General features: G+C 45.8%; 1 protein-coding gene across 8 annotated transcripts in view; it reads right to left on the reverse strand.

Moving 5' to 3' along the window:
* COL27A1 (collagen type XXVII alpha 1 chain) overlaps positions 1-24373 on the reverse strand; it is a 252548-nt gene that overhangs the window by 172309 nt on the left and 55866 nt on the right. For all 8 annotated transcript variants that reach the window (XR_014521564.1, XR_014521565.1, XM_083485690.1 and 5 more), the window contains 5 exons: positions 18829-18882; positions 17881-17934; positions 9000-9044; positions 5402-5455; positions 1795-1839 (listed from right to left, as the gene is read on the reverse strand). Coding sequence is in view for 6 of the 8 variants with exons in the window: in XM_083485690.1 (XP_083341816.1) it covers positions 1795-1839; positions 5402-5455; positions 9000-9044; positions 17881-17934; positions 18829-18882 (252 nt within the window). In the remaining 2 variants the exon portion in view is untranslated. The remainder of the gene's footprint in view (positions 1-1794; positions 1840-5401; positions 5456-8999; positions 9045-17880; positions 17935-18828; positions 18883-24373) is intronic.

Below are 24373 nucleotides of genomic sequence, written 5' to 3' on the forward strand. Positions count from 1 at the left end.
AATTGTAGCAATCAGTTCCACTGGACCTTAAGCAAGCTCCTCTCCTCCATAGTTTCAAATGGCTCTAGAAATCTCACTTCTTCCCTGCTGCTTTTAATGGGTGGATTTAAATTAGGCTGAAATACAGTATTTATAATGTGACTTAGTTTTGTGCTGGGTAGTTTCTGTCATTTTTGTGCACGCTTTTTAAGGTTGTCTTAAACTGTGATTGGTTTTCTCCCCCAATCTATGCATTTTGCATTGTTTTGGTGGTTTGTTTTGATCCTTTTGAATGTTTGTCTATGTGGTGGGAGACACATCCTCCCTATAAGTTGCAAACCAACTCAGTAGGGAAGCAGGGTGGGCAGTACTTTCCTCTTTGCTTCAGGGCAGGAGGCAAAGTGAGGCAACCACCTCAGGTGACAGATGCTAAGAGACAGCAGCGAGAGTTCCCTGGCTGTAGCAGGGCTTGCCACCCTGACCTGGGGCCCTAAACTAGTCAGATGGAATGTAAGCTCCTATCCCACCCACCAGTCCAGCCAGCTTCTGTACATTGAGTAGAGAAGGAAGAGGCCATGCCGTCTTGTCCTCTGCCTCAGGCAGCAGAATATCATGGGCTGGGCATGCCTTGCTGTGCTTGTTTTCCACTTACAGGGTGGGGGGCGGGGGGTTCCACCACAGAGCCTAACCTCAGCATTTCTAGCATCTCGTCTTGGAGCTTAGCTACAGGCCGAACCCAACAGACACCCCCCAGCTTCTTCCACACGTCAGTTACATGCTGCTTGAGGATTTGTTGTTGCCAAAGACAGCAGGCAAACCTATGCAAGGGTTGATTAGGCAGAGCAAGGAAGAGTGGAAGAGAGGCATCTGCTGAGACCTTCCTTCCTGCACACACACACACACACACACACACACCCCAGTGAATCCACTGTTGTTCAACCATGGGCAATTCCTGCAAAACCTAAGGACAGTAAGCCAAGGGCAGGACAGCTGCAAGGGAGGCTGGGCCTGGCTCAGCCCCCAACATGTGCCAGGGCAGAATAACTGGGAAGATACTGATAGCCAACAAGCAGGCTCACAGCAGTTCATGGACACTTGGAAGCAATAGGTCCCCAGGCAATAGGACAGGCAAGGCTGGTTCAGGGAGAAGGTAATGTTTGCTGCTGAGACACAGGCCCACTGCTCCACACAAACCTGGCAGCAAGCCTTGGACTGCTTCCTTTTGCAGCAGCTGCTGGCAGGCAGGAGCCAGGGCAAGCAGATCAGTTCCAGCTGCTCCTCATTCCAGGAGAGCAAGTATCATTGGCCCAGGCATTTAAAACCCAGAGCCCTATAGCCTGGCAATGACCTGTGCTCCCAGTTTACATGTGTGCTTTACTCCCATTCATGCCAGGACTGCTGGTCTTAGAAGTGTAGTGGGCCACTTTGCTGTCAGGGGTTCCTTAGCAGCTGTTCTTCACTGTTTCCAGAAGTTATAGGAGTGAGTGAAGGCTGGCCCATTAGGGCAAACAGGTGTGCTTCAGTCCCTCCTCACCAGCTTGCCTTCCAACTTACAGTCAGTTCAAAGAAGAGTGCTGGTTGTCAGCTTCCTTCTCTTCCTTAGGCTCAGCGCAGAGCTCAGCAGGGCAGGGAGGAGGACCATGGGGTGGCAGGGGTGGGGGAGGACACCAGAATCTGTTGGCTCTGGCTTCACCTACTGCTGGCTCATTTGCCTTTCACCCTACTGGTCCAAGTGGGCCCCAGTCACCACTGCCTACTGGTTCCCTCCTCGTCCATGTCAGTGGAAATGTATAAACAAGGCTCTCTCTCACTTACCCGGCTGCCTTTTGGACCAGGTTCTCCTATAGGTCCAGGTAAACCCTGAAACACAAGAAGGGAAAAACAAAGCAAAGCAAAGCAAGAAAGACAGATAAATGTGGACATGTTAGAACTTTTTTAAAATACACAAACACACACACAAACATCTGCAAACAGTTCCAAAGCAGAGGCTTCTCTTTGCAATTTAGGAGGCAGCCCAAGAGATAGCTAGGAAGGAATTCAGAGGGGAAGAATTATCATCATCACAATAAGCCTCCGGAAACAAATGCCCTAATTGTTACAGGGAGATAGCTCTGCAGGCATTCACATTTTAAAACAGAACTCATGGTAAATTCTACTCCATTCCAGAGCAGCTCAGCTGCAACAGAGGAGTGGACTGAATGCAAGAAGGGAAAAGCAATGGCTGGTTGATATCAGATTGTAGTAAATTGCTCACGCACATGTACAGGCTACAGATTGACCTCTGTGCTAATATATTAAGAAGCTATCAGCTGCATTTATCACAAGGTAATGGAAAGCCAGGCTTAAATCCCAGGCCAGCAACTTTCAACCCTGCTCTGTCAAATTAGTTTTTTTTTGGGGGGGGGGTGAGAGTGCAGAGGTTTTCCTAATTACAGGAATGTGATATTGATGGTAAACAGAGGCAAGTTAAGCCCATGGCCAATGCTTAGCTCTGATAGAAAAACTGAGCATGTAGGTTCAGAAGCAGGAGACTTCTGGAAACCAGCTGCTGTGGGAAAGGCAATGGAGGAGGCTGGCTACCTTCACAAAGGACTTGTCATAGGGAAGGTGTTGGGTGGTATCAAGCTTAGAATTGTGAAACCAGAGACCTGTGTGTTGCTGCGCTACATCCACCTTCCCTAACCTGGTGCCCACCAGATGTTTTGGACTCCCAAAAACCCCCTCTATTTTTCAATGGCTTTTTATTGGATAGGCTACAGGGCAGCTGTGGGTGTGAACATGCCCTCTAGAGGTGGCTCCCATTACCCCTGACCACTAGCCTAGTTGGTTGGGGCTAATAGGAGCTGCAGCCAAGCAACATCTGGAGAGCACCATGTTGGCGACCCCAGCTTTAGAGGCATGTTTCAAAGGGGGATTTAAGTCCCAGTTGGAGCTGGAGAGAAAGGGAATAAGCCTCCTCTTCCCAACAATGTCCACCCATCTATCCACCCATACCTGCAACCAATTAAAGATGAAACAAAGGCATAGCTGAACACTACATGTTACCATGTAGTTTGACTTGCAGAACTCACGAGGACTAGGAACTTACGAGAATCTCAAATTCTGTATAATTGCAAGGGGTAAATAAAAAAAAAACTGGCAAGATGAATAAGGGTTAAGGACTATTTGTCTGGAAATGTAAAGCTCATCCATTCTCACTGTTGAAATAAAATACTCCTATTTGAGACTAGGGAATAGGAAAAAATGTATTAATTTCAATCTCTCCTCCTCTTATTCTTCCATCCTTAAGTTTTGCATCAGTGTGTGGATATTCATCTGTGCAACAGGCACATTTCTGCTAGCCATTCCCTTATTTTATGCATTCTTTTATGTTACCATCACTACTGCAAGTACTTTTGTGCACCATTTCCTATCATATGCATATTTTTAATTTTTTTGTGGCAAGCTGTGTCACAAAGTTCATACACATGTGAATTACAAAGGATAGCTCTGTTTCAGTTGCTCATGGGCTTAGGGGGTATAAATTAGGTGAGCTTGTACTAAAATGCAAAGTGAAACAGATTTCTCTCCCATTCCTATAATAAACTTCCATGGTTATTTACTCTATGCCAGTTGCCAGACTAAATGAAATTGAACGATCTCCTTCCACCTCCAACTTCCATCACCTCCAATTCAGGAAGCTCTGAAAGATAAACCCAGATCCCACTGTCAAAATGTTTGTTTGTATGCTTCTGCCATCAGGCCAAAGTTAACAACTTTGCCTCCGACGCCTGAACCAAAAAGAAGCCAAAGCTTCCAGCTTTTCCACTGCGATGCAAAACCAAAACTTGCCAAAAGAAGAAGTAATGAAAGCACCGAATAAGGAAAGTAAACATAACTGAGACTGAAGAGGTTAGTGTGGGCAGCTGTACTATATTGGTCCCAGAGGATAAGAAACCGGGCTATTCTGCACCTTCCCCCCTTTGAATAAGCTTCTGTTGGTGAAAAAAGCACACAAACCTTTGGCTTAGACAGAACGTTTCATCAAACAAATGGGAAAGCTGGAAACTTACAGGGAGAAAGCATTCCTGCTGTCTCATGGCCTCTATTGCTGTGCCTTGAATAAACTTTTTGAAAAGTTTGCTGAGCCATGCAGGGATAAGTGGACATTGTGGCACATTGCTTGCTTGCTTACTTATTTATATTTAGTATTGTTATTTACAGGAACGTACAACGGGCCAAAACAACAAAGAGTCTTGTGACACATGCCAGGATTTCTCTATTAATAGCAAAGAAAAAAAAACAGTTGATTGATGGTGACTGCACTGTGTCAGGTATGAATCTGAAAGTCAGTTCCACAATCTCCTGCCCATTCAGAATGACCAACGTCAGTTAAAAGCTTGCATACCCTTTTCAGCAACATAGGCTGGCATACAGCTAGGCTTCACTGCAGGCCAAGCCTTTGATGCTCCTTTTATAGTTGCCTCCAAGAGAGAACTTTGGTTTCTGCAGCTTCTTCAACAACTGCATTGCCTCAAAGAGAGAAGGTGCAGCTATATAACATCTCCCTTCCATAAGCACACACACATACACAACACAGCTGCCCTTCACACCACATTTCATCCAGCAATTATTATTTTAGACACAGCAACAACAGGCATGCATAGTGGAAAAGATGTGGGCGGGGGCCGTCCAGAGTGCTGCATGCACTCTGGCACATGCTGAGCCATTGGTGCACATGACCTGTCCCGTTCCTTTGCACGGAGAGGAGAGCCATGCATATGCTTTCCTCCACTGAAACAAGCAGATCATGCAGAAGACTGCACGGCGTACATGTACTAAAAACTCCTGTGGCCTCTAGCTCAGGGATAGGAGAACCTGTGACCTTCATCTCTGTGGTCAGAGATGATGGGAGCTATAAGCATACACATTTTTTGCAAGACAATGTTAAAAAATAATAACATATGTTTGCATGCTATTTTCATAATTTATTTTTTTATCCAGTATATGCATTTGTGTGCACATTACTTTGCTGGGGAATCACACTGCAAAATTCAGAAAAGTGCTTCAGCTTGTGCATAGTGTTTCAGAAAGTGCAAATTATGTTGGTTTACCTTTCCAATGCCAATTGAATCAAATTCTCCACCCAGCCTTAGCTAGGCTACAATTCCCAACATCCCTGACCACTAGGCATGCTTGCCTTGGCTGACTGACCTGGAGTCCAGCAACATTTCGAGGACCATGCATTTCGCACCGTGACCTACAAAGGGGGAACCCCCCCCCCTGAGTGGTCCAGAGTCTAAAATTACCTAATCACAATACTGGCATGCAAACACATTATAGCTGGGACTGAATCCCTTATTAATTGTGGGACACCGTAGCCATCTACCTGCCTGCCCACCAAACCCCTATGCTGTACACAGCACGGTAAGATTTACTGCACCTGCCTGCCAGGATAACCTTTGGCACCTGGGTTCCCGTCAGATCCTCGTTCACCCTGTAAAAAAAGAGAGGAAAGGGCAGCAGGGCAGGGAATGGGAAGAATTAAATCTGGATTCATGACCTGCATAACAGTAGTAGTAGTAGTAGTAGTAGTAGTAGTAATAATAATAATAAAAATAATAATAATAATAATAATAATAATTCATCTTTCTCAACATGGTGGATGGCATGCTGATAGGCACAACAGGTTCACAGTAGACACAGTGCATGAACTTTGATCCATCTGACAGAAAGAGCATCAGGAGCACATATGGAACCCATCCACAAAAGAAGCACGGAGAAGCTCAGAGCTTGCATATGGTTACACCAGGGAGAACCTGAGGCCTTCAAGGTGTTATTGGACTCCCATCAGCCCCAGCCAACAATGACCAACAGTCAAGGATTATGGGAGTTGTAGTCCAACAGCATCTGGGGGGGCCACAATTTCCCCATTCCTAGACTAACTAAACTAGCATTTGCTTCACAGAATCCAACATTCTCTCCATGTTCTCACCACAAGTAGCATCTTTCCTCCCACCGCCATTTTGAAGATGCAGGTAGATCAAAATGAACAGAAAATAACATCTGATGCATTATAAAGAAAGCAGTGGGACATGCAACAAAAAGTTGCAGCATGGGGTGCCTCTTTTAGGGTTCTAGTTGGCCCGCCCCATTTGGAGAAGAGCTGTAGCTCGGTGGAAGAGCACTTGCAAGGCCCCAGGTTCAATGCAGGGAGGGCTGGGGATGCCCCTGGTCTGATTCCCTGGAAAGCTGCTGCCAGTCAGTGCCAATACTTATTTAGTATTACTAAATCAGTGACAATACTGATTTAGATGCAGTCATGGTCTGACTCAGTATAAGACAGCTTCCTGTGTTCCTATGCTCTGTTTCAGAACATGTCATTCCACCTCGTCCTGATTTTCCCATTACCAATAGTCAGTATTCTGTGCCCATTGAGCATACCTAGTCCTTTGTGTGTGTCCGTACGCGTGTGATGGGAGGGGTGATGTTCCTAAACATTTTTTGCACTTCAACAAACACTGGTGTTCCTCTGAGCCTGCTAAGACCACCTCTCATGCATGGACGGTGTCATTCTGGTTGCAAAAACATCCATATTTGGAGAATGAATTTGCCATGAGTATATACAGGAACACCAAAAGACCACTGGTCCATCCAGCTCAGTGCTGTCTACACTGACCGGCAGCAGTTCTCCAGTGTGTCAGGTAGAGGGCCTTCTGAGTGCAAAGAAGATTCCCCCAACATTGGGCTGCAGCCTTTCCCAAGTGATGAAGACTGAATCACAAGTAAAATCCCACAGATGTCAACAGCAGTTGATGTGAAACAGCAGAGTTGTGAAAGGGTTTCCCAGAATACAGTGGTGAAATGCAACTCATCACATGCAGAGACAGTCAGTGTGGTGTCATGGTTAAAACGCTGGACTATGACCTGCAAGACCACAGTTCAAATATGTACTTAGGGTTGTACTCACCATTAATCATGCACAAAGTAGACTCATTTAAATCAAATGGACACCACTAGTTTAGGTTCATTAATTTCAATGGGTCTACTCTGAGTTGAACTTCATTGGCCATGAAATTCACTGGGCAACCTTGGGCCAGTCACCAGCTTTCAGCCTAACCAGTCACACATGCCCCCTTGAGCATCTTGGAGGATACGTGGGTTATAAATGCAATAATACAAGAAGTGAAGGTCCTGAGCAAAGCCCCAACTGCTTGAATGTTGAATTCCCAGCAACAGATTTCATGCTGAATGAATTTGTGTATAAAATACTTTCACATCAAGCTCAACAGACTCTGCCATTCATCGGGTTCATTATTTATTTATTTATTTTACTGTAAACATCACGCTAATCTAAACAGAAAAGGGGTGAGGTGGGCGTAGGAGAAAATTAAATTACAGCCTCCTTCTTTAAGAAGCGATTCAGTCCACTCCAGCTGAAACATTAATGCACGACGGGGGGGGGAGGTAAAGTAAATGTACAGCTATATCCCTAACATAAAGGTTTTGAAAACATTAGAAAACATTTAGAAACTGAAAACGCATCTCCACATGCTTTGCCCTCCATGGATCGGCAGCCGCATGACACTGAGATAGCATGAGGGGCCCCACCATAAATCAAAGCAGAATCCAACAAACACCTGAAATGATCCCCAGAGACACCTTTGGAGTACAAACATCTTCATTTGATATCTAAGCATGTCTTATGTATTACAGGTGTTTTATTATATGTGTCTGATTATGCTCTTCTTATTAACTTTGTTTGCTAAAATCCACTTGCTTATTTCGGTTTTCTTGACTGTAATCTATATTTGGCTGACTATTAAATCTTGACTGATTCATTCATTTGGTTCAAAGGAGTGGGCTGCTCAAAATGCAAAAAGAGGTCCAAGCAACTTGAGGCGTACGGGCCAGGGAGATTTGGGGGCTCCTCCCTGCTTTGGCTCATTGCACATTAAAAGATTTCCAGCCCTGGAAGGAAGAGAGCATGGAGCCTCTGATCTAGGTAACTGCTGTACAACATCTGCCAATGGAACTTAACCAAAGTTAGAACAGCCAGTAGCTTCTTTCGGCTTTGGCTTCTGGGTCATGAAAACAGTTCTGCAGCCCTGGGAGAAATCTGCTTAAGGCAAATGCCAACGGGAGCCAACCTTATGAGGACATCCAATTATGTTTTAGGGGCAATGCCTATATAGCAGCCAACTCTTTGGGACCTCCAGTTACATCTGGGAATAGTGCTTTGGGACCAAGAGGATTGATGGTGTGGATGGGTTTCTCTTTAAATCCATGACAAAAGAATAGGGAAGTGATCAGATGCTGGAGAGAGATAGGCTGCAACACAACTATGCCTTATAATTAGGACCAATGCATTGGGATTTGGGTGCAGGCAGGGTTAGGGAGTTATTAAAGCTGCCTTTTGAAAAGCTGCAAACCCACTTTCAGAACCTGAGGGTCAAAAAACCTGGGATGTAAAAATAAACCAAACAACAAATCGATAAATAAATTGGTGCTTTCACAACACGTTGCTGGATGAGAGATACCAGGGCAGGTTTCAAGTGACTTTCAGGTGGAAGCATATTCTAGTGAAAGACGGGCTTTAAATGGAGGCATCGATAATGTTTGCAAGGCGCAGTCCCAGGAAGGAAGGAGCTTTGGGGGCTCTGTAACATCAGCCTCCAAGGAAAGCTGAAATTTAGAAGCTCCCAAAATTCTTTTCTGCACCAACTGAAATCCTTGGGGCAAGGAGTGTATGTCTTTGCCCACCTCTGTATCAGCTGCTTTCTAACCTCTTTAAATTTCCAGCCTTGGAACAAATCAATCAATCAATTCAACAAGCAGCTGGGATTGGCTCAGAAATAACCAGAGCTATTTCTTGATTTTTTTGGGGGAGGGGGGGAGTCACTTGACTTATTTCTGAACCAATCCAGTACATGCCATAGGAAGGGCAGCTGCCACAACTAGTTAAGTCACTCTTGAAACAGAACATTACAACAACAACAATAGCAGCAGAAACGACAACAATAACAACAAGCGCCACTCACCTGGTCTCCAGGATGACCCGGTGGTCCTGGATATCCTTTCTGTCCCTGTTCAAAAGAATAAAAAATTCAGGTAAATTGGTTTTGTGGAAAGGTCTTTTTAAAATGCTAGAAGAGTCACCATGCATGGATCAATGCAAATGTGCAAGGAGAACTAGGGTGTGTATCCTGTAGCCCTTTAAAATCTGTTGGTCAGCAAAACCCATCAGCCGCAGCCAGTGTGGCCAATGGTGATGAGAGTTGTGATCCAACATCATCTGGAGCTAGCCACCCCTAAAGTAGACACGTTGTCGGCTTGTGATGAGAGTGGGGGAGACTAACCCTTGCCACATTTCATGGTTCATATGCAGTAGTTTGCTGCGCACCAGGGATGGGCTGTTGGTTATGTTTTCTGCAATTTTGCTACTCTTTCTTTCCCAGCATTGCTCTTCCCCTCCATCTTTGCCTCAACTGGATTATTTCCTCAGGAAGTGGTGGCGGACAACCAGGCATTAGGCAAGTTGGGTAGGTATTCCCCATGGTCTTTCCCACCATGAGCCTCTTCCAATAGAACTGAAATGACAGGTGAAAAACAAGAGTCTGAGTTTGATCGCCTCTACAGGTGTTTCTGGGTGATTCCGGGGCCTTAAATCACAACTGGGGTCATCAACTGAAGTGGAAGTCTCCTGCCACTTTTGTAATGAGGGCCCAAGTCAACTCCAGCGGCAGCCCTAATCCAGCCCGTCAACCCTCAGAGTGGCAGTCCGGCAGGCTTTGCAGAGCAAATGGGGATGGTTGGTGAAGGGGAGGATGGTGCAGATAGTGACTCCCATCTGCAGGCCATGCATGAAAGGCAACCACCAAATGCATTGAGCTGCAAAGCATCCAGTGGCTGTTCAGGGTCCAAAAAAGTACTTTGCAGTTCTGACAGCACAGAAGGGATCAGAGATGGCAAAAACCACATACAGTGGTACCTCCGGTTACAAACTTAAGTCGTTCCAGAGGTCCATTCTTATGCCGAAACTGCTCGTAACATGAGGCGTGCTTTTGCTAATGGTGTCTCCCGCTGCTGTCACCAAGCAACTTCCGCTAGCATCCCGGGGCAAAGTTCGCAACCAGGAGCATCTACTTCCAGGTTAGTGGAGCTCATAACCCGAAGCGTTCGCAAGGAGGACGGTACATAACACAAGGTTCCACTGTACAAGCATGTCACACACTCTTGCAGCCAGAGAATCCTATTTATAATGTATTTTAAAATACTTTCTGGCTGCACTTAAGGGCAAAGCACTCTCTCAAAGGTGGCTTACAGAAGAAAAACACAGTGCAAATCACAAATATCTCTCTCTCTCTCTCTCTCTCCACATATACTGTATTAAGAAGAAGCTGAAATTTATTTATTTATTTTTAAACCACCCACCCAAGGCCAGTAGAGATTTACAATCCAGAAATGTCAACAATCCTGTAAAACCATCTCCCCCTGGAAAAAAGAAAAGAAAAGAAAACCTCAGGAAAAAGCCAGTGAAAACAGGTGGGTCTCTTCTCCTACAAGTCTGTGTTGATGATGGGGCTTGATGGATTTGACCTGCAGAAAATGTCTTCTCACCCCCACCGACTTGATTACTCCCTGAGGTGGACACTTCATAAAGGCCTCGTTTGCTGACCTTAGCGTGTGGGCAGGTTGGTACTGCAAAAGGTAGTCCTTCAAGTATTTCAGATTCCCTTATGAAGAGAATCCGAGGCTATTCTGATCCAGCACTCACACTGTGAGTCGTTTGCTGGAAGCCACAGGTGGGGAGGAGCCTCATGTGCTCAAACCCTGCTTGCCAGTTCCCTGTGGGAAACTCTGAGAACAGGATGTTGGACCACATGGGCCACTGGTCTGATCCAGCAGGCTCTTCTTATGTTCTTATTTGACCACCGTGGAGGTGCCCCAAATCAATCTAAAAAGCCATAGAATCATAGAATCATAGAGTTGGAAGAGACCACAAGGGCCATCGAGTCCAACCCCCTGCCAAGCAGGAAACGCCATCAGAGCACTCCTGACATATGGTTGTCAAGCCTCTGCTTAAAGACCTCCAAAGTAGGAGACTCCACCACACTCCTGGGCAGCAAATTCCACTGTCCAACAGCTCTTACTGTCAGGAAGTTCTTCCTAATGTTTAGGTGGAATCTTCTTTCTTGTAGTTTGGATCCATTGCTCCGTGTCCGCTTCTCTGGAGCAGCAGAAAACAACCTTTCTCCTTCCTCTATATGACATCCTTTTATATATTTGAACATGGCTATCATATCACCCCTTAACCTCCTCTTCTCCAGGCTAAACATGCCCAGCTCCCTTAGCTGTTCCTCATAAGGCATCGTTTCCAGGCCTTTGACCATTTTGGTTGCCCTCCTCTGGACACGTTCCAGTTTGTCAGTGTCCTTCTTGAATTGTGGTGCCCAGAACGGGACACAGTACTCCATGCCTTCCTTGATCCTCCCCCCCTAGAGATTCTTGACCTGCCTTCCTGTTGCCTCTTCTATGCCTTATGCAGCTGCTGTACAGCCTCTTCCTATGAAAATAAACCACGTCCAAAGATAACTGGCCACAATAACTGCCTCTGTTCTGAACTAAGATGAATCTACCCACACATGCCAGCTTCGGGGCTCCATATTCAAATGCAGGGGCCAGGAAACTTTTCCAGATGAAGGGCCACATTCTGGGGGCCAGTGGTGGGCAGGGCCAGAAGCAAAAGTGTGTGAGGCACAGAATGCTAAGATTTGTACAGTGAACTAATTTTACTCCACACACCCCTCTCTGTCCTCCATCCAGGCAAGTGAGAGGCATAATCAGAGTTCCCAGACACATTGCAGCCAGGCCAGAACACTCAAGGGCAGTCCACAGCAGAGCCAGGAGGGGGTGTGGCCTGGAAAGAAGTGCTTTGGGGGGCCAGTGATCTTGTGTGGCACCCCAAAATGCACATCTGTGGGTGCCATGCCTGTAAGAGGTACAGCCCAGAAATACAAGAGCTTGTGTCGGCCACTTTGGCCTCTGTCCTCTTGCAAGAAAACACAAGATGTCCCTTTTTTCCAGGGCAGCTGACAGGTATAGGGTCATGTTCAACTACTGATTCAAAGCTGAAAATCCTTTTTAAGAAAAGAAAGAAAAAACTAAACAACACCAAACCACCAAATTTATGGTCTATTAGCATCATCTGGGGGGGGGGGGGGATGCTGCCCAGAGAAAGCAAGATTTGGTCTGCCATGGGAAAATGTCTCTCAGTTGCTTGGTCAGCAGTTAGATACACCTTGTAAAAGGGGGCAGAAGGCATTGTGGGTAAAAATTTAAAAAACAAGGTGACCAGGGTAGGAACAGCCAAACTGCCACTGGAATCAATGCCCTGGGAAATCACAGTGATTGACACATCACCCCTTTTGGTGTGAACTATGGCAGAAATAGAGCATGTGGCTTACATAAAAATAAAAGTGTCTCTGACTCAGAAAGCTGAGGAAATGCAAATATTCAGACTGCAAATGAAAATGTTTCTGTGGCAGCAGTAAGAATATGACTCTGTGATGTGGACAGCCAGCTCCCATCACCCAATTCATGTCAGCTGGAGCCACAAGGTCTCACTTCGTGTTCTAAGGAGCAGCAATCCCTCTTGTATGCAAGAGATGGAAGAATGCCTCTATTCAGAAGAGGTATTTACTCTGGAGAGCAGAGCATTCATCTTCTTAGATGAGGGATAGGAAAACCTGCAGCCCTTTGGATGTTGTTGGACTCCCAGCTCCCACCATCCCTGACCATTGGTCATGCTGGCTGGGGCTGATGGGAGTTGGCATCCAATTACATCTGAAGGACCACAGGTCCCTGCATCTAAGAGGCATTCAGGATGGAATGCCTCTTCTAAACAGAGGCATTCCTACATCTTTCACATGCAGTATGGAGTGCCACTCTAGGCTTAGATCAGAGGTGGCCAAGGTAGTGCCTTCCAGATGTTTTGGACTGCAACTCCCATCAATCCTTGTGACTGTTGGCCAAGCTAGCTGGGACTGATGGGTGTTGTAGTCCAACAACATCTGAATGGCACCATTTTGGTTACCCCGATTTAAAGAATCTCAGAGCTGTTCACAAGTCAAACGATAACATAATGCAAGGCTATAAAATTATATTCAAGTTTAAAAAGAACAGTGGGTTGAAATAATCTGAGCCTAACCGACAGTAACATTTTCAATATGTGAGAAAACTAAACTATCTTCTTCTTCTTTGGTGATCACTTGTAGCCAAGTAAGCTTGTCTTCCATAAACACGGTTTTAACAATGAGTCCGTAAGCGACTGTGAAGGCCAATTCTGGATCCACACGTCCTTCCACAGTGGGAACATTGTTTTCTGGGCAGGAGTTGATCACGGTGTGGATTTGCCAGCTGTGCCTTCCTCTTAGCACGTTTCTCCCTTACGTCCTGAGTTTAAGTGTCTTCAAAGCCCATGACACCTTTGGTAAAGGCTGTTCTCCAATTGGAATGCTCGCAGGCCAGTGTTTCCCAGTTGTCACTGTTTATACTACATTTTTTTAGATTTGCCTTGAGACAGTCTTTAAACCTCTTTTGTTGACCACCAGCATTACGCTTTCCATTTTTAAGATCGGAATAGAGTACGTGCTTTGGAAGACGATCATCAGGCATCCACACATGTCCAGTCCAACAAGGTTGATGTTGAAGAATCATTGCTTCAACACTGGTGATGCTTCTTCCAGCACACTGGTATTAATTTGCCTGTCTTCCCAAGTGATGTGTAAAAAATTTTCAGAGACACCGTTGATAGAATCTTTCGAGGAGTTGGAGATGGCGTTTATAAGTGGTCCATGTTTCACAAGCATTCAGTAAGGTTGGTAGGACAAGAATTTTGGCTTCCCTGAATCAGCCACCAGCACAGCAACATCCACACTATGGGGCAGCAGATCTCCAGGGTTTCAGGCAGGGAATCTTTCCCAACCTTGCGTGGAGATGCCAAGGATTGAACCTGCGACCTTCTTCGTGCTTAGCACGTGCTGATTCTCTTAAGACATAGGATCATTGGAGCCTGCTTTGTACCAGGTCAGAACACTGGCCTCTCCATCTAGCTCAGAATCAGCTGCACTGACTAGCCGCTGCTCTCCAGGATTTCTGACAGCCCTACCTGGAGATGACAGGAATTGAACCAGGGACCTTCTGCATGCAAAGCAGATGCTTTGCCCCTGAGCTACAGTGCCAACCCCTGACCCCAGCTCAGCTGCTAGTCATAACGGTTCTCTCCAAACTTCTCTATGGGCCATTAGGTCTTTCTTTATCCCTCCACTAGTCTTCTCTCCCTTCCTCCCTCTCTTTTTAAAGTTTCACTCGAACTGGCTTCCAGGATATTGGCTGTTCTCCTAAAAGCACGCTGGCAAACAGAGCAGCTTGTCTACAGCCCAAGGTGTTTTCAGTGGGGTTTTGCCAACAGAGGATCTACAGCCTTATTTTTTATTTTCCAAATATTTTTCCAACAGCGCTCTCTCTCTCTATATATATATATATATTTAGGAGGCCAGTAAAGCACAGCCTCCATCAAAAGCATTTGTTAGGAAACTTCTCTTGTCCCCATCCCAAGTCTGTTTGTCTTTTTCTCTCTTCTTTAACCTATGCACTGGCTTGCGTTTCTACCTGAAAAGGATTCTATGTTCTGCCTTTTAAAGTTGGGCAAGTGTTTCATTGTACTTCTGCCAACGCCCCTGACATAACAGTGGAACCACAGACGTTCCACACACAAACCCCTTATTGTCTGCTTGCATTTCCTTTACCAAATCTTTGCCTTCTTTTTAAACTCTCCTCATAATTCTCTCCTCTGGGTCCTGCCTGGTTGGCATTGGTTCATGGCAGAGCCTCCTCTGTGGTGGTGCCCCATTTGTGGAACACCCTCCAGGATGAACTGTGTCTATCTCCCTCATTACTGGCATTCAAGAGGGATTTAGAAAGTATTCCTGTTTCTCCCAGGCATTTGTTGGCTGAAAGGTACCTTGAAGCTTTTGGCTGTGAGAATATGCAATTGCCTTACATGTTTTTAGATGCTTTTAGATGTTTTAAGTATTTTTTTATTTTTAAAATTGTATTGCTTTATCAGTGATGAATTTGCCAAGCTGCATTCCTTTTGGAGAAAGAGAGGGATGTAAATGTAGCAAGTAAATAAAATTTGGGAAAGAATTCCATTTTCAGAAGAAAGCCTTCTTGTCTCTTACAGAGAGACCTTGTTGCTGCTCATTAGCCATGCTGTTTACAGCTTCTTGCTTGTAGCTAAGAAGTTCATGAAAATAAAAGAAAAATCTCAGAGCCTCCAAGGGTCCCTATTTTCCAGAAACAGTCCCAGATTTACAGAAGCTGCCCCGGTTTGTGATTTGTTCCCTGAATGTCCAACTTTGCCTCAGGACATCCCTATTTTCATCAGGGAAAAGTTGGAGGATATGGTACGACGTCCCTATTTTCATCAGAGAAGTGTTGGAGGGTCTGGAGTTATGCGACCCCTGAGCCACAGAGATAAGTAACTATATAACGTTTAGTGAAGTTTTTTTTAATGTTTAATGTTTATTATGTTTTTTATATGTTGGAAACTGCCCAGAGTGACTGGGGCAACCCAGTCACGTGGGCAGGGTATAAATAATAACAGTTGTTGTTGTTGTTGTTGTTGTTGTTGTTGTTGTTGTTGTTGGAATGTCCCTATTTTCATTGGAGAAATTGTAGAGGGTATGCAGTCTAAGTGGGCAGCAGTAGTTCAATCTGCTCATGAGAATGTTATCTCTTAAACACATGTGCACGACAAACCCCAACAGAAGAGAGTGATTTGCAACAGATAAATTGCAGCGGGGGGGGGGCATGCTTTAATCCACTCCCTGCCTGTTTCTGCTCTCCAAATAGCAGCCACAAACAGCGTTTGGAGAAAGGGTGGGGCAGAGGAAGGTCAGGTGGTACCCGGTGCGGAAAATTTATTGTCACCCCTCCCACACATTGATTTTTTTATTTTTTTATTTTTTCCTCGCAAAAATGGTTTTACGTTATTTCATATTTTCTTACCAATGAATGTGGATTCTGAGCCTATTATAACAAATAGGCAGTATGGACAGATACTTAAATCTACAGGATGGACTGTGTTTTGGCTTGTGTTATTTTATTTATATTTATTGTTTATTTATTTAATACAATTTATCTAAAAAAAACCTGCAAAATGGTTTACCAAAACAACAAAAAACCACAGCAGTAAAATCAAGAAAAAATTAACAATCCTACTTTAAAACATACAAAAGCAAAAATATTAAGATTAAAATTACTTCAACTTCCTAAGCATCTAGGTATGCTTGCCTAAAGAAGAATGCTTTTAGCAGGTGCCCGAAAAAAGTCTAGTAAAGGCATGTGCTTTTTGGAAATTTCAGCCTTCACGACATGGGAAAATGGCCAAATAAACAGTTATTTTCGTGAAGGAGGTTCAAGATATTAACTGATATGCATAAAATTTCATATGTAGCTATATAATCCCTAGTGTAGTAAGATAAGACCTATGGAGCAGGCATCTTTTTTTAAAAAAAAGTTTTTTATGAAGCACTCTAGTAGGGCAGTAATTGTTCCTTGATAATTTGTCACCCCCCCTCCATGATGGCACCTGGGGCGACCCGCCCCCCCTGCCCCCCTTTCCCACTCCCTGGGGTGGGGTACTAACTGTGTGTGTGTGTGTGTGTGTGTGTGTGTTGTGTGTACACTCCCATTGTCACTTCTCAAATACACATTTGCCCTTGCCATAGAAGCCAATTCCTAGGGGCTGTGGAGATTTCGGCACCCACAATAAAATATTTGAGGAGACCAGGTCCCCACAAAGTTTATGGGTATTCCCATTCAAATGGTGTGTGTGCACCGCATCATGTGACTGATTATGCAAAGCAGGGCTTACCTGAGCCCCCACAATATTTTATTCAAGTTGGCAGCCCTGGCCCTTGCAGATATTACAAGTTTTACTCAGAACAGACCCATTGAAATCAATGTTTAATATTTTATTATGCTTTTATATATGTTGGAAGCCACCCAGAGTGGCTGGGGCAACACAGTCAGTTGGGGGGGTATAAATAGTAAAATAGTAAAATTATTATTAATATTATTATTATGGAATAGAAAGTCCCTATTTTCATCGGAGAAATGTTGGACATCTTGGAGTTAATGGATCTGAATCCTCTGAATTCCTATTCCTATGGGGAATCCTTAAAAGATTAGCATAAATTGTCCAACAGCAAGAACAAAGAATCCAGCCTCTCCTACAAGGGTGTAAACACCCCAAAATGCTAACAAAGAATAAGGCAGAATCCATAGAACTGTAGAGTTGGAAAGCCATCTAGTCCAATCCCCTGTAACAGGAGTTGCAGCTAAGGCATCCCTGACAGGTGGCCATCCAATCTCTCTAAGGAAATCTGTTCCACTGTCAAACAGCTCTTGCTGTCAGAACGCTCTTCCTGATGGAATCTCCTTTCTTATAATTTGAAGCCACTGGTTTGGATCCTACCCTCTGGAGCAGGAGAAAACAAGCTTGCTTCATCCTCTACATGACAGCCCTTAAGATATTTGAAAGATGGCTATCATACCTCCCTTCAGTCTCCTTGTTTCCAGGCTAAACATAGCCAGCTCCTTCAACCGTTCCTCATAAGGCTTGGCTTCCAGATGCTGGATCATCTTGTTCGCTCTCCTCTGCACACATTCCAGCTTGTCAATATTCTTCTTAAATTGTGGCGCCCAGAACGGGACACATTATTCCAGGTGTGGTCTGACCAAGTCAGAATGGCCACTTTCCTCCAGCTACTTTTTGGCATGTTTGTGGAGAGGAACTTCATACCAAAACATGCCCACAGATTGTGCCCAATATCAAGAATAAAAATATCTTACCTTTCTACCAGGTGATCCAGGAAGCCCCGTCAGTCCCGGTAAGCCTACATCACCCTGTAACCAGAAGTATAAATTGCTGTTGTTGTTTGTTTGACCTTCAAAAACCCTTCAAATCTTAGTTGTTGTTGTTTTTTAAAAAAGTAAGTGCCTAGTTGTAAAAGTGAACATGAAGACCATATCCACACCATATATGTAAAGTTTTCTAATCCAACTTGTACAAAATTAAGTGCCTAGTTCTCCTGGTTGTAAGGCAATGCTAGGAGATCCCTCACAGAGCAGGGATGGACTCTGATCTTTCAAATTTCCCCTGCTTTGGGGCCGAGCCAAGGGGAGTGTTGCAGGGCCTTGCACAGGGCACCGCTGCCTCACATCTTCCATTCTGCGCATACACGTTATAGTTGCGAAGCCCTGCAACACTCCCCTTGGCTCGGCCCCCAGTGCAGGGGAACCAGTCACCCTCCCCTAAATCCACCTCTGCACAGAGCCGTAATTGCTTTCTCTACACTACAGTTCCTAGGATTCTTTGGGGAACTGTGGATAAGCCATGGCTGTTAAAGTGGGATAAGTTTCACTATAAATGTATGGTGCAGATGTAACCATAATGGTGGTAGGATGAGAAGGAAGAATTCTGCATGCAGAGGTAACTGTAAACCAAGCCAAGAGATTTCCAGGAGAATTCCACCCCATGCCCAACCCAAAATAATTGTTTAAGCAGGGGGTCCATAAATGTTGGCATACTAGCTAGCCATTATTTGATGTTGCCACCAACTTCTCCTTTCTGGGTCTATAGCACAGCCTTCTGTCAACCTGTTTCCATCCAGGTTTAGCTGGACTCCAGATCTCAACAGTCCTAGAGGAGATTTTGTAAATCTCAGTATGTTTTGTTTTCTTAGAACACCAGAGCAATGCTGGGCACTTACACCTAGTAAATTATAAATGCAGTTTTACCTTCTGACCATTCCATGCTTTTCCAGGAGATAGTCCAGGATCACCTTTTTGGCCCTGAAACACAGAATGAAACTTAGCACAACTTTGGCAAGGCTCTTGCTTGTGCACTGCAGCTCAACAAGACTGTAGCAAAGAAAACACTTTTCCTTGAATGCTATTCTTCAACTGATGGGTCACGACCAGAGGTGGACAAATAGCATCACCATATCTGTTGTGCTGTTTAGTTTGGTTTCTTCTACTTAAGCAAGTGAAGCAGATCAAAGGGAGAAGAAGTAGAAGAAAAATAGAGAAACAGAGATGGATAAATACAGTGGTGCCTTGCAAGACGAAAAGAATCCGTTCTGTGATTCTCTTCGTCTAGCGGTTTTTTCGTCTTGCGAAGCAAGCCCATTGACGGATTAGCGGATTAGCGCTATTAGCGGCTTTTAGAGGCTTTTAGAGGCTTTTAGAGGCTTATCTGCTGATTGGATCAGCTGATAAGCGGCTTAGCGCTATTAGCGGCTTTTAGAGGCTTTTAGCGGCTTATCTGCTGATCGGATCAGCTGATAAGCGGCTTAGCGCTATTAGTGCTATTAGCGGCTTTTAGCTGCTTTTAGCGGCTTATCTGCTGATCGGATCAGCTGATAAGCGGGTTAGCAGTTTAGAAAAAGGGGGGGAGGGAAAAAAACCAGCAGGAACTCGCAAGACATTGTCGTCTTGCGAAGCAAGCCCATAGGAGATTCGTTTTGCAAAGCACCTCCAAAACGGAAAACTCTTTCGTCTAGCGAGTTTTCCGTCTTGCGAGGCATTCGTCTTGCGGGGCACCACTGTACTGGGGTTGCCACTCACTTAAGAAAACTACACCTTGGCTGAGAGAGGGTGGGCTGAGGCAGCGAAAAGGGTACTGCAGTGCAAATGCACGGGCAGAGCCAATTCAGCACTCCTGCCAGAATGTTTGCACCATGCTGTCCTCCCCATTGCCTTACCCCTTCGCCTCTCCCTCCTAGAAGCTTTGTTCTGTACAGTAAATTCAGGACAGGGGTGACCTCTGCTATGATTAGCTGTGCTTCCTGCACTGCAGGGAGTTGGGATAGATGATGATGATGATGATAATTTTTTTTTTATACCCTGCCCTCCCCGGCCAAAACCGGGCTGAGAGCGGCTAACATCAAATATGTAACATATTAACATAAAATCAGGCAATCAATTAAAATACATCCTAAAATCAAATCAGAATCAGTGAAGTCCAATCAGATGGCAACCCACAGATTAGGGTTGGGGACTTTAAATGCTCACCGGCCTAACTGTTTGTACTGATCTTATATGAGCGTGTGAGAAAAGTCGAGTGGGCCACTTTCATACAAGTTCTTGTAAGGAGAGGGGGGGAGTCAGACTGGACCCCGACCAAAGGCTGGCAGAACAACTCCGTCTTGTATGCCCTGCGGAAAGATGTCAGATCCTGCAGGGCCCTGGTCTCTTGTGGCAGAGCATTCCACCAGGTCGGGGCCACGGCCGAAAAGGCCTTGGCTCTGGTCAAAGCCAGTCAAATCTCCTTGAGGCCCGGGACCTCCAAGATGTTATTATTTGTAGACCATAAGGTCCTCCGTGGGGCATACCAGGTGAGGCGGCCCCATAGGTACAAGGGTCCTAGGTCGTATAGGGCTTTAAACCAGCACCTTAAACCTGATCCTGTACTCCACCAGGAGCCAGTGCAGCTGGTATAGTACTGGATGAATGTGATCCCACGGCGAGGACCCCATAAGAAGTCTCGAAGCATTCTGCACCCACTGGAGTTTCTGGGTCAGTTTCAAGGGCAACTCCACATAGAGTGAATTACAATAATCAAGCCTGGAGGTGACCGTCACATGGATCACAGTGGCAAGATCATGGCAAGAGAGGTATGGAACCAACTGTTTATCACGGAAGAGATGGGAAAACGCCGCCTTTGTTGTAGCTGTAACCTGCGTCTCCATGGAAACGGAGGCATCAAAGATTACACCCAAACTCTTGACATAAGGCGCTGACACTAATTGCACCCCTGCAAGAGATGGGAGTTGGCGCCCCCAACCCCATGTCGTCCCGACCCAGCCAAAGGACCTCTGTCTTCGAAGGATTTAACTTCAACTGGCTCCCACGCAACCATCCTGCCACAGCTTCCAAGCACCTGGTCAGCGTGTCAGGGGCAGAGTCAGGATGGCCATCCATCAACAAACAAAGTTGGGTGTAATCAGGATACTGATAGCAACTCAGACCGAAACTCTGGGCAAGAGGGCGCATCAAGATGTTAAAAAGCATCAGGGAGAGGATTGTGCCCTGTGGCACTCCAAGGAGTGGCGCGATGACAATTCCTCCCCTAGAGCCACCCTCTGCCCCGATCTGAAAGGAAAGAGCACAGCCATTGTAGGACTATGCCCTGAATACCCACATCGGCAAGGCAGTGGTCCAGAAATTCATTATCAACCCTGTTGAAGGCTGCTGACAGATCTAGAAGGATCAGCAGCCCCAACCCACCTTGATCCAGCTGCCAATAGAGGTCATCTGTTAGAGTGACCAGAGCCATCTCGGCCCTGTGACCAGGGCGAAAGTCAGACTGAAATGGATCCAGGGCCGATGTTTCATCCAGAAACCGACCAAGCTGTTCAGCAACCACTCTCTCAGTTACCTTACCCAGGTACGACAGGTTCGAAACTGGGTGGGAATTGGTTAGATCTAAAGGATCTAATGATGTTTTCTTTAAGAGCGGATGCACCACTGCCTCCTTCAGCTCCCCTGGGAATATTCCCGTGCCAAGGGACAAAATGATGATGTCACCCGGGAGGCCCGCACCTCATCTGGACATGCTCTAATCAGCCTTGGGGTCCCTTCTAACCCTACAGTTCTGTGATTCTGTGATTCTGCAATCTTCTAGGCAAGAGCACAGATTGGTGTCAGGTGAAGCAACCCAGAAGTCATACTATTTTTTGCCAATGCCTTTCACTTGGAGATAGTGGACTTCTCAGTCTTCTGTAGTGTCCCTTTGCATGGCTCCACCCCTTTTGCACAATTTGCCTTATACCAAATGAGACTATTGGTCCATCTAGCTGAGTACTGGCTACACAGACTTGCAACAGCTCTTCAGGGTCCAAGTACATACTCTTACCACTGAGCTATGGCCCTTCCCCCAAGAAAGGTGGCCTCAAAATGTGCCTTCATCACCGCTACTTTGCTCTGGCAGGTGGAAATTGTTTAAAGTCAGTTAAAAATTACTTTAATAAGTTTTGCAAATCAATTTTAAGAGAGCATGCAAGAGCTACCTAGTCCACAATGCCTCACTCTGAGAAAGGGAGGAAGGGTGTGCTGTCCCCATTAAAACAACAGCAAAACATTAAAATTTAAAAAGCATGTTGGGGGGCAGGAAAGCAAAGACAGAGAAACTGACAACGAAAACAGTCATGTGATGTTTATACAGTGGTGCCCCGCAAGACGAATGCCTCGCAAGACGGAAAACCCGCTAGACGAAAGGGTTTTCTGTTTTGGAGGTGCTTCGCAAAACGAATTTCCTATGGGCTTGCTTCGCAAGACGAAAATGTCTTGCGAGTTCCTGCGGGGGGTTTTTTCCTCCCCCCCTTTTTCCCAAGCCGCTAAGCCGCTTATCAGCTGATCCTAAGCCACTAAGCCGCTTATCAGCTGATCCGCTAAGCCGCTTAAGAGCTGATCCGCTAAGCCGCTTATCAGCTGATCCACTAAGCCGCTAAACCGCTTATCAGCTGATCCGCTAAGCCCGCTAAGCCACTAAGCTGCTAATGGGCTTGCTTCGCAAGACGGAAAAAAACCGCAAGATGAAAAGACTCGCGGAACGGATTCTTTTCGTCTTGCGAGGCACCACTGTACTTTGTGTGTGGTCAATCTGGGCATTTGGCAGGGGGATCCCTGTCGGGGGCCAGAGTAGAGGGAAGGCCCAAACCCAAAGAGGCACCGACGGGAAACGGCAGATCCCAGCTCCCTTAGAGGCCAGGGGCTGGGAGGCAAGTCAGCAAAAGGGCCTCAGATAGAATCAGCAGTTGCAGGGATAGCTCTACCAGTGATGCTACAACTCCCAGGCAGCTACAAGGTACAAATACAGGGCTGAGTAGATTCCAGGGCTTTTCTGGACTTTTTAGATTCAGTCCTTGTGGAACAGCAGAAGCTAGGCACACAGCCACTAGATGCTCCATTAGAGGTACAAAATATTGACGGGCAACCATTGGTAGGGGGGGAAGTTGCCTATGTCACGCAGCCAGTGTGGGTGGAACTGGTCTGGCCACAAGGAGACGATGAGGTTTCATGTCACCAAGTTATCCACTTACCCACTGGTCTTGGGAATGATGTGGCTCATGAAGCATGAGCCAGTTATAGCATGGGGGCAGTGTTCTTTAATATTTGCTTTGGCGTACTGCCAAGCATACTGCCTGGGGCTCAAAGTGCCTATAGAGGCAGGAGCTAAGGGGGCAGGGGTAAGGGGGAAACTCACAGGAGAGGAGAGTTCTATATCCCCACAGTATAAGGCCTACAGGGACATGTTCTGTGAGAAGGAGGTGGATAGGTTTACCACCCCACAGATCTTATGATTGCAAAATAAACCTGGTGCCGGGGGCCAAGATAGCCACCAGTCACCTATATTCCATGTCAGAAGTGGAACTAGCTGATTTGAGGCAGTTTTTGCAGAAGAATTTGGAACGGGGTTCATTCAACCTACTAAGGCACTGGGGCATTTGTGAACAAAAAGGACATCCTGGAGAAAAGGCTCATAGTGGACCATAGAAAAACCAATAGCCTCATGGTTCCCAGCTGGTACCCTATGCCCCATATTGGTGACCTGCTGGAGAGGTTGAGATTGGTGAAAATTTTCACCAAGCTGGACCTGAGAGAGGCGTACAACCTAATACGTGTGAGACAAAGTGATGAGTGGAAGATGCCTTTTAATACCAGATATGGGACCTTTGAGTACTTAGTTATGCCATTTGGATTACAATTGGGCACAGCCATGTTCCAGGCCTTCATCAACCACGTGTTAGTGGGCTTGTTGGACAATACAGAACCTGACAGAGGTTTTGATCTACCTTCTACCATAGAGTTCATTAATTAACAAGAGAACTACAATTTCTCATGGGGTAACTTCACCCAACTGTGATTTAAATAGCTACTTTGCAACAAATGGGGATGTGGGTGGTGCTGTGGGTTAAACCACAGAGCCTAGGGCTTGCCAGTCAGAAGGTTGGCTGTTCAAATCCCCGTGACGGGGTGAGCGCCTGTTGCTCGGTCCCTGCTCCTGCCAACCTAGCAGTTTGAAAGCATGTCAAAGTGCAAGTAGATAAATAGGTACCGCTCCGGTGGGAAGGTAAACGGCGTTTCCGTGCACTGCTCTGGTTCGCCAGAAGCGGCTTAGTCATGCTGGCCACATGACCCAGAAGCTGTACGCCGGCTCCCTCGGCCAATAAAGTGAGATGAGCGCCGCAACCCCAGAGTCGGTCACGACTGGACCTAATGGTCAGGGGTCCCTTTACCTTTACCTTTGCAACAAATGAGTACAAATTGGTTTGAAAATATT

The sequence above is a fragment of the Podarcis liolepis genome (genome assembly GCF_965112155.1).
Source record: "Podarcis liolepis genome assembly, chromosome: Z".
NCBI lineage: Eukaryota > Metazoa > Chordata > Lepidosauria > Squamata > Lacertidae > Podarcis > Podarcis liolepis.